Source organism: Aplidium turbinatum, chromosome 9 (assembly GCF_918807975.1).
Source record: "Aplidium turbinatum chromosome 9, kaAplTurb1.1, whole genome shotgun sequence".
NCBI lineage: Eukaryota > Metazoa > Chordata > Ascidiacea > Aplousobranchia > Polyclinidae > Aplidium > Aplidium turbinatum.
This window is the reverse complement of record NC_137480.1, coordinates 14,465,870-14,478,972: the sequence shown is the minus strand read 5'-3', so window position 1 is coordinate 14,478,972 and position 13,103 is coordinate 14,465,870. Positions and strand designations below refer to the sequence as shown.

General features: G+C 37.0%; 2 protein-coding genes across 2 annotated transcripts; one reads left to right on the top strand and one right to left on the bottom strand.

Annotated features, from left to right (window-relative positions):
* Positions 1-437: 437 nt before the first annotated feature.
* LOC145776721 (uncharacterized) lies at positions 438-1,352 on the bottom strand. The gene is made up of 3 exons (XM_082587949.1): positions 1,332-1,352; positions 810-1,107; positions 438-616 (listed from the first exon to the last, which is right to left on the bottom strand). The coding sequence occupies exons 1-3, from the start codon at positions 1,350-1,352 to the stop codon at positions 438-440; spliced, it is 498 nt and encodes a 165-aa protein (XP_082444075.1).
* A 2,700-nt stretch (positions 1,353-4,052) lies between these two features.
* On the top strand, positions 4,053-11,745 carry LOC145777365 (dehydrodolichyl diphosphate synthase complex subunit nus1-like). The gene is made up of 5 exons (XM_082588732.1): positions 4,053-4,551; positions 5,481-5,597; positions 8,761-8,916; positions 9,277-9,379; positions 10,450-11,745. The coding sequence occupies exons 1-5, from the start codon at positions 4,206-4,208 to the stop codon at positions 10,538-10,540; spliced, it is 813 nt and encodes a 270-aa protein (XP_082444858.1). The 5' UTR covers positions 4,053-4,205; the 3' UTR covers positions 10,541-11,745.
* The last annotated feature ends 1,358 nt before the right edge of the window (positions 11,746-13,103 follow it).

Here is a 13,103-nt window from a genome sequence, read left to right as displayed (position 1 = left end):
ACAAACCTCCACGAACAGCTGAATGAAACAACTGGGCATATTCCTCTGGTGCACAGCCTTGGATTTTATTCTTTGCAAGCAGAGCACTTTCTAATTACACTATAGTGTAAACATAGCCACAGCCTAATTATAAAGTGTAAAGACAGCATAACCCATTTAACCCACTGGAGTAAAATTCCTGTATCCAGTCTGTTAATAGGAACGAGACAAACAACATCCTTATAACTGCCATGTGCAGACTGGACTATGAATGCTAAGACTGTCTTTGCAGGTATGCCATCTTCAGTAAGGCCAATAAATAAACCATTTGAATACTCTATTCTTTGTGCAGTATACACTTCATCGATCATTAGAGTTACTACACGTTATTACCTCAGTCTTTAGCATTGTGAAAGTCCTATGTTGCATCCGATGAACATGTATCCACCCTACTACTTTTAACGCATGACATATGTCGTTGGATATGTTGCATCTGATGAAGATATATCCACCCTACTATTCCTAAAGCGTGATATGTGTCGTTGGATAGCATCCAACTTAGATGGCTTGTCCCCCTTGGCAATAGACATCTTTGCGTTTTCTGGCACTACAATAGCATCCACTTCTTCAGGCACATCTGAAAGCATAAAATAAATACATCACTTTATACTGCAGAAATGCTAAATTATAATACAATAAATGCTGGCAGTTAAATGCGTACTTGCTGTGTACATTTCCACAATGGTGTTTGGGGAGCATTTTGTGCACTCTACAAGTGCTGGGCAATGTGCCCAAAAGTTTCAAATTTGTCAACATTACAATAGACTTACTGTTTTCAAGACGATGCATAGTTACACCCATAAGCTCTTCTCGGAATGTAAAGTCCTTTGATTTGTTAACCTTTTTGACCACAAATGCTTGCCTTCCCTTGGACCATTGCAGCTTCCAGCACTTCATCCCACCCTTGGTCTCTGCTTGGTGTCGACCAACATTGCAATTGTTATCTTTTGCAGCTAGTTTTGTGCGTGCAACCATTCCCTCATAACTGAATGCCAGCCTCTTAGGTACATACTTCAGGAGTACATTGTGGAACACTTCAAGGTCACCAGTGTGAACAAATTCGGTGAGCTGGAAAACACAACCAAGTAGCATCAAATTAGTGCAAACTTCACAATTAGCAAGAGAAAAGTTAGTTTTGCTTAGTATTGTATTATTAATAAAAATCAATTGTTGATCCACTGCCTGATGAAGCTGCAAAAAAAATAATTGGCTTGAAGTAAATGATTTATATGAAACAAAACTATGGTATGTGTTTATAGTTACGGTACCTACCCTGCCAATGTTTTACTGACCTGTTTTAAAGCTTTGTTCATTTCCCTCTTTGTTATTCGATCCGAACGCCCACTCTTACTCAGAGATTTGAACCCAGGTCGATCAAGTTTTGTGGGCACTGCAGTAACAGTGGCTTTCACATACCTCGAAAAATCAAAGACAGAGGGGACAGCTTCAGGGATGAGCAAATGTTTAGGTGTGGTGCCCTGTAGCTCTGCCCGTAGGTCACGCTGGCCAGAAAATGGTCGCTGCACACACGGCAGTGCTTGTTACTTGTTTTACAGTATCAGGTTTGGTGGCCGTGCTTAACTATACTTATCGATGCAAATACCGCAATATTAGATCTTTTTATGCACGTCTTAAACCATTAAGGTTTTGCCACCTTTTCCTTTTGTTGGTTTTGTTACTGTATTTCTTTTTTACAATATCATTTCTTTTTGCGTTCTGACAAAGAAAAATAAATTGAATTGAAAATTGAATTGGGTTTTTGAGTTTCATCGCAGAGATCCATTTCTTAAGCTGGTCTTGATTATTCAGAGGTAAACGATGAAAGTGTACCCCTTTCACGTTTCTTCCGTTACTACAACCGGGAGCCATACAAAAAACCATCTCAACGCGTAAAACTCAAGTATAAAATTGTTCTCTGTGTAATATGTAGCCCAATTGTTTATACCTTAACCATAGATATCTTACTTCTATGGTTTAACCTAGTGGTTCTGAATTGTTTTGCACAACCAAATACGTCATCAAAGATTTTGACCAATCAGATGCCTTTAAATCAATATCCCTTTTATTAGATTTTTGAGCTAATGACAAACTTAAAAAAAAATTTATTGTTACAAATCGCTTTTTCTCATAAAGATCTATGAATACAAAAGCTATATATTTTCGTTGCAGTGCACCTTTAATTAACTAGGTGGCTAGTCAAAGTATTACTTTTCATGGCCTTTCCACTTGTGTGTTGATCCGAAATAAAATTTATCGGCGATTAATTATCGGCGATAATGAAATATTGCCTTTGGCGATAACGATAAACGATAACTAAAAAAAATAATTGAGCGATAAGCGATAAAAATTTATCGCCGATAATGCCCATCACTGCCTGCAGTCAACTGTTGCTAAAAAATGGCACAACTTTATGAAATTTAAGGCAACTTACTTTCATCAAAATGTCATGCGGAACTGCGTTTCAAAACATATTCGTTAATTCGACGTCTGATAACGCACATAACTTCTTAATTTTGTGAAGGGTTGCTGTTAAATTATGTGAATTCAGCCAATAGTAGTGGCATCTTATAAAATACATCAGAGCCGGAGCTATTTTTCAAACAACTGGCTCCAGCTCCACTTGAATTTCACGTAGAGCTCCAGCTCCGTTGAAAATGCACGGCTCCGGCTCCAAAGCCCTGCTTTTAACCAACCTTGAAAGGTCTATATTTCACAATCGCAGTCAATATTCCAATAAATTGCAAACTTTCAATTCCTCTCAAGGTTCGTCTTAAAGTGTTACTGTGGTCTATTGTAGCTGTGTGAGAAGACTAATGAACAAAAGAACTTAAATTTCTCGGACATATTCAAATATCAAATTTTCAATAGCATAAATCTAAAACCAAGCAAAACACTGCACGACACCAGGAATGCTGGGAAAATTTAAAAGCTCAGTGGCCTATCGGCTATAATGCATAGGCCTACGACATTTGTAAAAGAGACCTAGGTGACGCATTAAATTCTCCACATGTTATTAAAGTATCATTTTCTGAAACTATTTCACTTATCCAATGATGAAAGCTGTGCTAACGTAGGCTCCTCAGCTTTAGTTGTTGTGATTCTTAAAGGACGGACAGAACAACCTTTTAACAGCAAGTAGGATAATAGGTTTGCTGTGGCTTATTCAACCGGTTCACTGAAACCAAGTATTGAAACTATCTGAGAAAAAGACTGTAGAAAAAAAATCCGAAAAAATTATTCCTGCTGCGCAAAGATGGTTTTCATATACAGTATATTCAAACGGTTTAAAACTGGCTAGAGGAAATTTTAGGTCACTCCAATAAGGGAGCGTGTTTATTAATTAGATCATTAGAGAGAAACCTTTTATTTCGTCTGTTGTGAGAATAGTATAGTACAATTATACACAATACGAATAAAATAGCACCATAGCAATTAGCAATCTAGATACCACAACAGACAGGAAAATAGGCAGTTCGGTCACATCCTCCATGTGTATCTCTATTCAATTTATTTTTCTTTGTCAGAATGCAAAAGAAATAATGTTGTGAAAAAGAAATACAGTAACAAAAGGAAAAGGTGGCAAAACCTTAATGGTTTAAAACGTGCATGAAAGGCTTTAATATTGCGGTATATGCATCAATAAATATAGTTAAGCACGGCCACCAAACCAATCTCAAGCTTACATCAGAAAAAAAACTCTTGAATCCACGATTCTGACTTTTTTTTCGGGAATAAGTATTTTTGTCGCAACTGCTCGCTGTACTAGTGAGTGCTCAGCCTTGTGCTGATAGCCGGGAAGAACGCCCCTTTCTTCACAGTATTTTTGTTTTGTTTCTTTTTCTGGAAAAAAAAAACAATTAAGTACCGTAGTGTACTGGAAACGCACAAATTCACGTCACTTAATTATTTCTCCACCTACCGGATTTCCCAGAGAATTTTTAAAGGACGTAACCCGGAAATGCATGGCGAAAACTTCCAACAAGGCAACTGCAAAATTGTATGGGATGAAGCACTGAAGTGAAATGTTTTGATAGGTAGGCATAGTAGCTGAGAAATACACTTCAAAAGAGTGACTGGAATTGAAACTGTTTATGGCAGTTTGGAATCAACAGTTCTGAATTTGTAATTAAGCCGAACAATACGGATCTTGCTGCTTTGAAGATACAATGGAACCAAATCATGTATTAAAGATTGATTTAGCAAAATACAATGTCATTGCAACGTTTCTTTACCAAAAAATTGAGCTATTTTTACTGTATGCAGTACATGTTACACAAACTTTAGTACAACATTTTGCTGCATCCTTGCAATTTGTTTTATCTATCAGGCCCAAGTTACACTTACAAAGTGTACAAGCACAAATTTCAACTGATGCAAAGTTGTTGAAAAAACGACCTCAGCATTTAGCTCTCTTAATTAGTGAAGATACAATTTTTCTCAGTGATGTTGCAAGCATAATTGTCTGGTCCAGTTTAATAGGTATACCATGCATTACAATCTCGGACAAAGCAGGTGAGAAATGTTACTACTAAGTATTGTCTTTTATTTTGCGGTTGAAATAGAAAATAAGCAGTAGTTTCAAAGTCACCAATGCATTTTTCATGAAGTATGGTAAGGCTGTTGTCAAGGCAGCAATTTTTTACAAACATGCACTGTTTTTGAGGACATGTTTGGTTTAGCTGTTTGATTATTAAAAAGTTGTTTATGCTTTTGTTGAATGACACCATAAAGTGCTGATTTTTGCACAGATATGTTTTAAGCAAGTGTTGAAACACATTAAAGTATTTTATTTGATTTAACCCAACTCCTTAATTTTTTATTGTAATTTGTGTAGGTACTGTTTAGGGCCTTTTAGGCCTATTGAAAACCTTAATTTATTGATAAAACAGCCCACAAGTTACAATAGACAATTTTCAGCCTATTTATTAGATATCATCATAACTGTTTGTAATTGATCTCAGATTGAGATTGATATTACGAAAACATGAGTTGCATTATAAATAAAGTTTTTTTGCCTTAGTTTCACTGCGTTGTGTTGAATTTAAAGTCTTGCAATAGTTTGCCTAAGACTAAGTTTGTGCCAAAAGTTAAACAACACGTATTGAAATACTGCAAAGAATATAAGATAATTCTTAATGCACTGGTCTGCATCCCTTTTTATTTTGTATATATATACATTAATCTTAACTTTTTTGTGTACATATCGTACCCAAAAGGTAATACATTTTCATGGAAGTTAAAAAGGAGCTTGTAGATTTTATAGTTTGGCATTTGCATTCCAAAATTCAAATTACTCATTTCTTCCATTCATTTTATCTTTTTTGTCAGTTTTTTTGTTCATTTATTTCTAACTCCAGTTCTCCACATGGTCACATCCCCCAGTACCAACTTGGGAAACTGAACTTGCCACAACTGTTGTTATAAACAACAATATGTTTCAGGATATTTGGAGAAAAATGTTTCCAGGTTAAAGAAGGAATATGAAGACAAACTTAAAATGATTTGCGGAGATCAACTTTGTTGTCCAGCTGCTCAAATCCATACTCAAAACTATTCCGGTAAAATTTTTGTGTACAGTATTTTACAATTAGTGTTACCTATTTTTCAATGCTTGTTTTACCTGTTATTGACTGAGTTTTCATAAATTTACAGAGTTTGGTGAAAACTTGTTTTTTTTCGCGGAGACTTTTCGGTCATGTGTCCAAAATGACTTAAAAAAATTCGGTCATTTTTTATTTATTTCGGTCATTTTTTCTGATGAAAATGTTTCCTTTCAAGTAGTTATTAGAAACCAAAATTTGCACTTCCTGACTAGCCACAACATTACGTTTCGCTGAGAAACGTTGTCGTGTGTTATCTGCAGTGATGTACGCGCATACAAAAAATATTGACGCCGTCAGCGCAAACGTTCAAAAAACCATACGCCGTTTGCGTCAACATAACTTGTAAAAAAAGTTGGCGGCGTCAGCGTTAGCGTATACACTAGCGTAAACTAATTTTGTTTGCTAGGTGCCAAACATTCACACGGTATAAACCACTCGAAACAAACAGGTTTTATTTGAATTTCCATGAAGAAACACAAGCATCTGAAAGTGTTCATCGGACATTTTGCTGTGTTTTGGTTCCAATATGTCTTTGCCCATTGCAAACATTCTTTCAACTGTAGCGCTGGAAGGTATTGGTGTGTTGTAGCGAAAAAAATACATTAAAAAGTATGCGTTGACGCTATGCGCTAAAAAACCGTGAAAACTTTACGGCGTAGCCTCAAGCGCAAACTATCCAAAAAATGTGGCCGCAATCGTTAGCGTAAACAAAAAGTCTACGAATATTTTTTTGGACATTGTAACCGAATTGACTATATTTTTTTCAGACATTTTGCTAAAAAATCGGTCAATGACCGATAAATAACCGAAAAAAAAAACCAAGGTGAGAATAGTGTTGTAGCTTAGTAGCACATAAGCGCCGACTTTTCAAAAAACATTTTACTCAATTAAAATAGCCTTTGATTAAGCTTACTGTCTTGTTTATATTGACACCTAGGTCGCAAACCGAATTTATTAGAACCGCTGCTTGAAATGATTAGTTTTATGCATGTGGTACGCTTAGTCGTAAAAATTTTGATGTTGTTAGCTCATAATTGGAACAGTTAGAAAACAAGCTGATTCATTTCCTTTTCGTGCGGGTGAATTACAACGATCAATACAGTGACATTATCGAAATAAAACGCAAAAAAATCATGATCTCAAGCAGAGTGGACCCCCGCTATCAGTTTTATTAACCTCGTTTTGCTAATTACTTGCCTTCAAAGCGTTAACAACGCCAACGGCGAAGTGTTTTCTCTTCTGTTTTTTATCGAAAGTCTTTATAGTCTTTTATCGAATACCGTGTATACTCGAGTATAGGTCGAGATGTTCGCAAGTGATTTTCACCTCAAAAAGACAGGTTATACGGACAAGCTGTTGTCTCCACCTCGGCAATTTTCAAAATGAATGCATTTTTGCTGCCGCAAAATCACTGCTGACGTAGATTACGGATTGTGAAATGGTGTCGGCCGCAGTAAAAGTTTTGAATACGTTTATTTGCTGTAATTCAAACGTAATTTTCAAATTTAATGATTTCTTGTCAATTCTAAACTTTATGCACTTGTTGAGCAATATGCAAACCTCACGAGACAAAACAGGAAGAGCTGTTTTAAGAGATCAATCTTTTCATTTTTGCGTGTAGGATATAATCGTTCTTACGTAACATTTGATGATCGTTGAAGTCGATGTCAAACCTTAGCGGTCGCATAAAACAATGATGTCAGGTTAGCTAGGTGATAATAGCGGTAAGAGACGTCGTTAATGCTGGCAATATCTGCGACCAAGACCATTGAACACCTTTCTTTTTATCGGTTTTCGATTTAATTCTCACACATTGCCAACGAAACAATGCGTTCTATTGAATCATATTGATCTCACAACGGGAAGACCTCGTTAAAAATAACGCGTCTAATTTAGCTGGTTTACTTAATATTTATTGCCGTGAATAGTTACGTGACTATTCCAGCAGCGTAAGTTACTCTACGCTCTACTTTGAAATTTCCATACCCTATGTCAATGCCAATACCTAGATGAACCATCGAATAGTAGTGTGGGGATTCAGCTATTCGACTTATCCACGGAAGGAAATGTCACCGATTTTCAGCTCAAATGTAGGGGTTCGACTTCTACACGAGATCGACCTATACTCGAGTATATACGGTAGTGCAGGAGTGTATATAAATGATCAATGTATATTGATAAATGATGAGATGTATATATTTTTACATTATATACATCAATCAATACACTGCTTATTGAAGCAAAACACGGATGACAGTTTAGAAAAACGCATTTTTTCTTTAAGCTGTATTCACGTAATTGTTTGTTGTGTTGTAGTTTCAACTCGATGAAGTTTGCTAAAATCGATTTAATGTTTGAAATCACAAAAAATCTAACGGACGTTTGGATAACTCGTGAAATAAGAATAAACATTCAACCTCGCATTCGCTTTTTCGCTAAGCAGTGTGCGACGGTGAGCCCGCGTGCCGTGCGCATCTCAGTAGTAATTCATGTTCCAGAGAAAGCCATGCGATCAGCTGCTGTTTTGCGGGCAAGAGCAACGTAGGCTGTTTTTCGCTTTCGGCATTCTTTAAATCCGTTTAAATGATCTAAATCTCTTTCGCGAAGTATTTTATCTCTGAAACACCACTTGTAATGGGTCTGCTACTATTCGGCGAGTCCAATTCGGCTAGTCCGATTCGGCGAGTGCCCTATTCGGCGAGAGTCCTTTTCGGCGATTTTTTGAATTTTTTTCTAAAATTATTGGGTACCGTAGCCTAATTATCATTGCCACTTTTACATCGCTTTAACGACGCTAAACATTAAAATAAGATCCTAACCCCCAATCCCAACTCCAAAACGGCAATGATAATTAGGCTACGGTACCTGATAATTTAAAAAAAAATTCAAAAAATTGCCGAATAAGGAACTCGCCGAAAAGGGCTCTCGCCGAATCGGACTAGCCGAATTAGACTCGCCGAATAGTAAATTCCATAAATTGACGGGGGGCGCCTCAACCATACAATAAATTGAGCGATAAAACTCCTCAACCATAAATTGATGGGGAGCGCTACCCCCCCCGGAAGTCGGCGCGTATGCATAAGCAGCACATAATAATATTCTTATGCATGATTTTCAGGTGAATCTTATGGAACATGTGATGTTATTCTTACATCTGTTATGAATGGTCGGAAGCAATTTATTAATTGTATCAAATCAGTATCAATGTCTTTATCACACGACAAAGATTCAAAGGACAATTTCAATGCAAGTGTATTTGATAAAAAGTATAAAGGTGAGTTGATTGCATCTGATGTAATTTCTCTCTCTTGGTTTTGTGGTTGTCACTGTGTAGTATATCAGCTCATTGTTTATTCTTACTTGCTTAGTCTCAAGCCTAATTTTCTCCATATGTTTTTTCAGTATATTATGGCATACTTAAAATTGTGCAGTACTGGTACAGTATACGACTATACGTATATATACTGTGCTATTAACACCCCCTGTTTGTTCAATAAAATACACTTCACTCAAAGTAGTTAAGGACTTAAAATAGTCAAATCACGCAAAGAACTAACACCAAAGTGATGACAATAAAATACTGTGATTCAGGTGACAGTTTCATATCAAGTAGTTGATTTTACTATTCTTATAGAATGCATTGGAAGTGTTGAGGATCCAGATCTGGCTATTTGCTTTGGGCCCTACTTGACTTCATCTGGTTTTCAGCCTTGGAACATGCGCTTGACAGAAATGATGTGAGTTAGTTTCATAAACAAACCAATGACTTTTTAATATACGATAGTTAATACAGTTATTCTTCATAAACATTTCCATGCTTTTGCATTCATAACCTCTATTATGTTTAGACAAAGCTTACAGTAATCCACCAGGGTTGCATTTCATCATAAGTTATATACGTTTGTGTCATGTCAAGATTGTAGCTGTTTATACTGGAAAACAGAGCATTTCAACTTAAAATTGTACATTAAACAACTGTGCAAAACGTCCATTTGCTAATTATTACCAGCAAGTAATATTATATAAGATTAACCTACCATACTCAGTTGGCATTGACGATATTTTGTAGGTTTGAGCTTGCTAAGTTGATTCTTGACTGTACTTGCATACTGCATAGTCAGACAATGCACACTGATATGATTCAAAATGAAATTCACTTTGTAACACAGCTCGAAAAACTGTCGCATAGGCCTAATTAAGTATTCTTCATAAGTGATTATGAGTGTAATTTGACACACCGAATAGCATCTAAATGACTAGGGGGCCACAGTGCACCACTCTGCACCAATATCCTGATGCCACAGTGCGCGCACCTATTTGGCAGGCACCTAACTGTCTGCACCTAAAAGACGTGGTCCCAGAAATAAGCAAATAAGAAAAAGTACTTATGCTCCAAATTATTCCAATAACAAATACTATTCAAAAGAACATTTAATTCTTTGTAATTATATTGAAAAATTGATGTGTTTGGGGTTTCCTGAGCTCTTTCAAACCTACGTTTTTAAATAAAACCATTTTGCAATGTATTACCGTCGCCTTTATAACTTGCGCCATTATTACCTCATGTCATTTTTTTCACTGAATAATGGCGTATGCAAATCTATCAATATGTGCTGTAAATAACAAGTGTTATGTGCAAAGTTTTTAGAAATGAACCCAATGTTTTCCGTGAATTGATAACCCTAAGCTTCTTTGAAATGACAATTTTTTTGTTGCAAGCAGTGTGTACTGTGTGGTAAGGATCGTTGATGCACAGTTTGCGTGCACAATCATGAGATTTAAAAATTATATATATCCATTTTTACAGATCTTTGTCCAGCCATCGTAGCATTTCTTACCAACAATTTTTGCAAGCATTGAAGAAATATGCGAGATGTGAACAAAGACTTGGCACATAGCATCGATTGTTACCGGTCTACGCTGTGGACTCGCGCACTTTCTGCAGATATTCCTTTCAAGATTGGAGCTTAATATATTCTTACTGACTAAAGCGAGGCAATATGTATCATTCTTGTGACCAGCAATAGAACAAGTATTTTACCTGTGGCAAGTTCACATTTGATACAATTTCATTTGTTGAGGGTCACCACTAACCATGTGTCAGAATGCAACCGATAATTGGCTTTCATAAGCTTTAGCAGTCAAACGCTGGTGTATTGAGTAGGTTTGAAGAAAAATTGCGCTATAACCAAGTCATTGAAGGAACGTCCAAGATCACTACTGAACGTGAAGCTTTTTTTTATTTTATATTCTTTTATAAACCCATTAGCAAAGTGTGAACGGTGAATGAACGTTCTGGTTTCAATGGGCAAGTAGAAGATGCAGTCAAGGCTTGGCCGATGCATTTGTTCGCTGCCTGATTTTTTTCTAGGTTGGTGTAATTCACATTTTGTGTTGTGTTCTTTTTTGCACGCAGTAAGTGATGTCACTGACCCCCTTTGTCTAATATAAGTAAGCTCAAAGGTTTTTACCAACTGATTTTTGTTCTAAAATGCAATTGTGTTGGAACTAGGTCATTGCAAAGTAATATTCCGGCACCTCGCATAAAAATGCCCTGTAAAATTAGGTAAAAGCATTCTATATGCTGGCAATGGCGTTTTCATATCATTTTCATTGCAAGTTCATGTTGAGCAAAGCACTGCTTACAAAATCGCTTTCAGTAAATCATGTTCGTTTTTTCAATTAATGTTAACAACTCTTCACTGATACCGTTTGCTCATTGCCTAGCCGTCATTTATAACTTGTTGGAGCCACATGTGAGAACATTGTTGGTACTTGGTAATGTATCTCAAGTCGTTGTCACAGGACGAATAGTTAGTGAGGATGTGTTTCATTGATTGTTTTTTCAATCTACAGTCGCACTACTTTTATTCAAGCATCTGCTTAGTCTGCCTTTAAGCATCATCAAGCCCAGATTTACACGCAGTTGTTGTGTCATTTACCTTTGTGAATGTTGTATGGATCAAGCCAATTTCTCATTTAGCCCGTGTAAAGCGTAGTGTGCTGTTGAGTAATGACGCCACTTTCCACTCAAGTCTAATTTCTCTTGAAGTGTTTGATCATAGTTATTGTTATTGCGTAAAAAGTTTGTTTTTTCGCAAAACACGTGATTCGAAAGAAGCAGCGTCGTTGCGATAGCTTTAGTAATTTATGAAGCGAAGAATAGTAGGCTACGTAAGCTAGGGTAGTGGAATTCCTTATTGCTGAAATTCATAAGAAACAGCAGGGTGTTTACGCGGACAAAACATTTTAAAGACTTAATAGCACTGTGAAGATCAGCGCCGCATCTAAGATTTCAGAAAATTCCCCAGAATTGGAAAGCAGTAATTTAAGATCGCTTGCTCCAAATTGCTGCTGGATTGTTTGGGCTTACTTTACCAGTTAATAGAACTCTGTTCATTTTAGGATCATCGAAAGAGTAGTGAACATCATGTAGCTGGCGCCGGAAACGGGGGGGCGAATGCCCCCCTGCCTTCAATTTTTCTCTGGATGGGGGGGGGACAATTGTACCCTTGTAAGGTCATGTAAGCTACTGCACATTTTGCAATGTAACAATTTCTGCTATTCGCTTTTAGCCTAATTATAATCTTTCATTTTGCCTCAAAATAAAATTCACACACAATAAATTCTGTATCACAGCTAGGTTACATCATTATAACAGCATGATGCCCTTCCGTGCCATTGTTCTTTGTATACAGGTATGTACTTCTTGTATGATTACTCGATAATGAGCTATTGTGTAGGTCACAAATATCCCTGAATTTATTGAAATTCTACCACTCCTATGCTTCTTCAAAGACGGTTTTGTCACAACTGTGTTTGATGTTACCACCAGCTGTGAAAATCAAACGCCAATGATTAGGGGCACTACTAACGGCCGTTTTGCATTGCACAGGACCAAAGGTAGGGCCGAATGGCCGGATATTGTTGATGGCAGACTTATGAGAAAAGAAAATGTTCCTCTTGGTTTTAGTTAGAAAAAATACCTGAGTGATAGAAAATTGTAGGAAAGTTAAGGAATGGTGGCCTATAAACGTTTTGGCATAGCAAAGAGTGTGAGAACCTGGAAGTTAAGAATTTTTAGAAGAAAAACTGTAAGTAGGCTACGGTACAGTAAGCCGTTATGATATAGCGGCAAATTAGGAAAGGTGAATGCTGAACGCAGTTTTAGCGCCATGAGGCGAGTAAAAACGTTGCTTCGTACCGCAGTGACAGACAACAGTTTAAAACCGAATGTGTGCGATTATTAACAAACAGGTGATGGCAGTGGCGTAGCCAGGAAAAAAATTTGGGGGGGGGCCAAATATTTGATGAATTGAAGAGAACGACAAAGTGTTTGATTTAAGACATCGCCATTTGATGTGCAGTGGTCTATCCTGGTGGCTTGAGCAAGGGGAAGATATAAAACTGGTGGGGGTTAGAGCGTGCCGAAGGCACACGTATTTTAGGGGGGTTCGGGGG

Excerpts from the sequence above, each read along its gene's own strand:
- LOC145776721 (XM_082587949.1), bottom strand. The coding sequence starts at position 1,352 with ATGAACAAAGCTTTAAAACAG. Across the intron at positions 1,108-1,331 it reads TGAACAAAGCTTTAAAACAG|CTCACCGAATTTGTTCACAC; the intron begins GTCAGTAAAACA and ends TGTGTTTTCCAG. Across the intron at positions 617-809 it reads TATGCATCGTCTTGAAAACA|ATGTGCCTGAAGAAGTGGAT; the intron begins GTAAGTCTATTG and ends TTATGCTTTCAG.
- LOC145777365 (XM_082588732.1), top strand. The coding sequence starts at position 4,206 with ATGGAACCAAATCATGTATTAAAGATTGATTTAGCAAAATACAATGTC. Across the intron at positions 5,598-8,760 it reads CCATACTCAAAACTATTCCG|GTGAATCTTATGGAACATGT; the intron begins GTAAAATTTTTG and ends CATGATTTTCAG. Across the intron at positions 8,917-9,276 it reads ATTTGATAAAAAGTATAAAG|AATGCATTGGAAGTGTTGAG; the intron begins GTGAGTTGATTG and ends CTATTCTTATAG.